This window comes from Penaeus monodon, chromosome 21 (genome assembly GCF_015228065.2).
Source record: "Penaeus monodon isolate SGIC_2016 chromosome 21, NSTDA_Pmon_1, whole genome shotgun sequence".
NCBI classification, from domain to species: domain Eukaryota; kingdom Metazoa; phylum Arthropoda; class Malacostraca; order Decapoda; family Penaeidae; genus Penaeus; species Penaeus monodon.
This window is the reverse complement of record NC_051406.1, coordinates 13,833,873-13,835,661: the sequence shown is the minus strand read 5'-3', so window position 1 is coordinate 13,835,661 and position 1,789 is coordinate 13,833,873. Positions and strand designations below refer to the sequence as shown.

The 1,789-nt window shown below is 38.9% G+C and overlaps 1 protein-coding gene across 1 annotated transcript; it reads left to right on the top strand.

Annotated features, from left to right (window-relative positions):
• The first annotated feature begins 641 nt into the window (after nt 1-641).
• LOC119586573 (tigger transposable element-derived protein 4-like) lies at nt 642-1,302 on the top strand. Its single transcript, XM_037935325.1, has 2 exons — nt 642-992; nt 1,153-1,302. The coding sequence occupies exons 1-2, from the start codon at nt 642-644 to the stop codon at nt 1,300-1,302; spliced, it is 501 nt and encodes a 166-aa protein (XP_037791253.1).
• The last annotated feature ends 487 nt before the right edge of the window (nt 1,303-1,789 follow it).

Here is a 1,789-nt window from a genome sequence, read left to right as displayed (position 1 = left end):
CATCTATACGTAAAACCCCAATCTATCTTTTTAAAAATTTTGTTTTTTTCAAAAACCTTTTAAAATTAATTTTTTCTGTTTTAATTATCCACCATCAATTTTTGCCCCCGAGAGGGTAAAAAACAGGGGCTTCATTCCTTCGCCCTCACCAAGAAAAACTGCCCTTTTCCCGTTTCAGTTATGTACCCTTTCCCATAGGGTATATAAGGAAGAAAAGATTGTTTTTCCCTTCTCCCTAATGGTAATGTCCAACCATTGTTTATTCTTTTTTACAGACAGATAAATATCAATAGGGGGTTTTTTTCCTTTGGGTTTAAAGTATTCGATTTTGAGAGATGACATTCGAATCACAAGTACGTTCGATAATTAAGGGTTGGCTTACACCTGCTTTTACTTTATTTTTTAGGCACAACATTTCGTTGAAAACCATTGGTGGCGAATCTAAGTCCGTTACTCCACATATGACCAGTTCTTGGAATGAAACACTTACAACAATTCTGTCAAACTATAATCTGGAAGATATTTTCAATGCTGACGAGTTCGGTCTTTTTTACCAATGTCTCCCAGATAAAATCTATCACTTCACAGGAGAAAAGTGTTCCGGGGGGTGGGGGGAGAAAAGCAAAGTCAGGTTTACCGGAATGGCTGCAGCAAATGCGAAAGGAGAAAAATTGCTTATGTTCGTGATCGGAAAGTCGAAAAGTCCGCGATGGTTTAAGAATATCAATCATCTTCCTACCCAGTATACATTGCAAAAAGAGAGCTGGATGAGCAGCGAAATCTTCGAAGAGCGGGTACGTAAAGTCGACCGAAAATTCCGGGTAGATGGTCGAAAAATTGCTCTCATTATCGACAACTGCCCTGCTCATCCAACGTTGTCCAATTTGACCAGCGTGCAGCTTGTCTTTCTGTCACCAAATACGACGTCTATCTTGCAACCAATGGACCAAGGTGTCATTCGCAGCCTCAAAGCGTATTATCGTGGAAAGGTTGTACGTATGATTTCCAGAGCTCTCGAAGAAAAAAAAAACTTGTCCAAAGATATCAGTTCTGCAAGGAATAAAGTTACTGGTAGATTCTTAGGAACTCGTATCCAAAGAAACCATTGTAAACTGTTTTAGGAATGCTGGTATCACCCCTGATGGTCAATAGGCTGCCATTGATGATTCTGATGACCCGTTTAAAGATCTTCAAGAAAGCTTGAATAACTTGAGGAAAGCAGATTCATCAATGGTGCCGAATGATGTCACCGCTACTGCTTTAGTGAGCTTGGCACGACGACGTCATTGCAACAGCCCCTGAGATGAATGAAGATGATATCGTGAGCAGGCTGAAGAACCAAGAAAACGAAGAGGAAGAGAGTGGTGATGAAGAGATCCAAGTAGGAGAGATGTTTGACCCTGTGGCGGAAAAGCCTTCGAGATCTGCGATCGAATCAGCTTTAGAAGTTTTGAGAGATGCTGCCATGTTCAGTGACAAAAGTGGACAAATGAAAAGAACGATTTTTGATTTTGAATGGCTTTATGAAAGTGATCGAGCGGAATCTCTTAAGCAAAAAGACATTACACATTTTTAAAAATCCTGTATCGAATTAGAAATTTCTGATTGTAAAATCTTTTGAGCACTGAAAATTGAAGTCTAATACATTTTTAATTAACATTTACCAACCGGTAATAGTAATGTAATAGTAAAATTATTGATTTTTGAAGCAATTTTCTCTATCTCGAACTTTCTCTATCTCGAATATTTTTTTGGTCCCTTGCGACTTCGAGATAGAGAGAGTCCACTG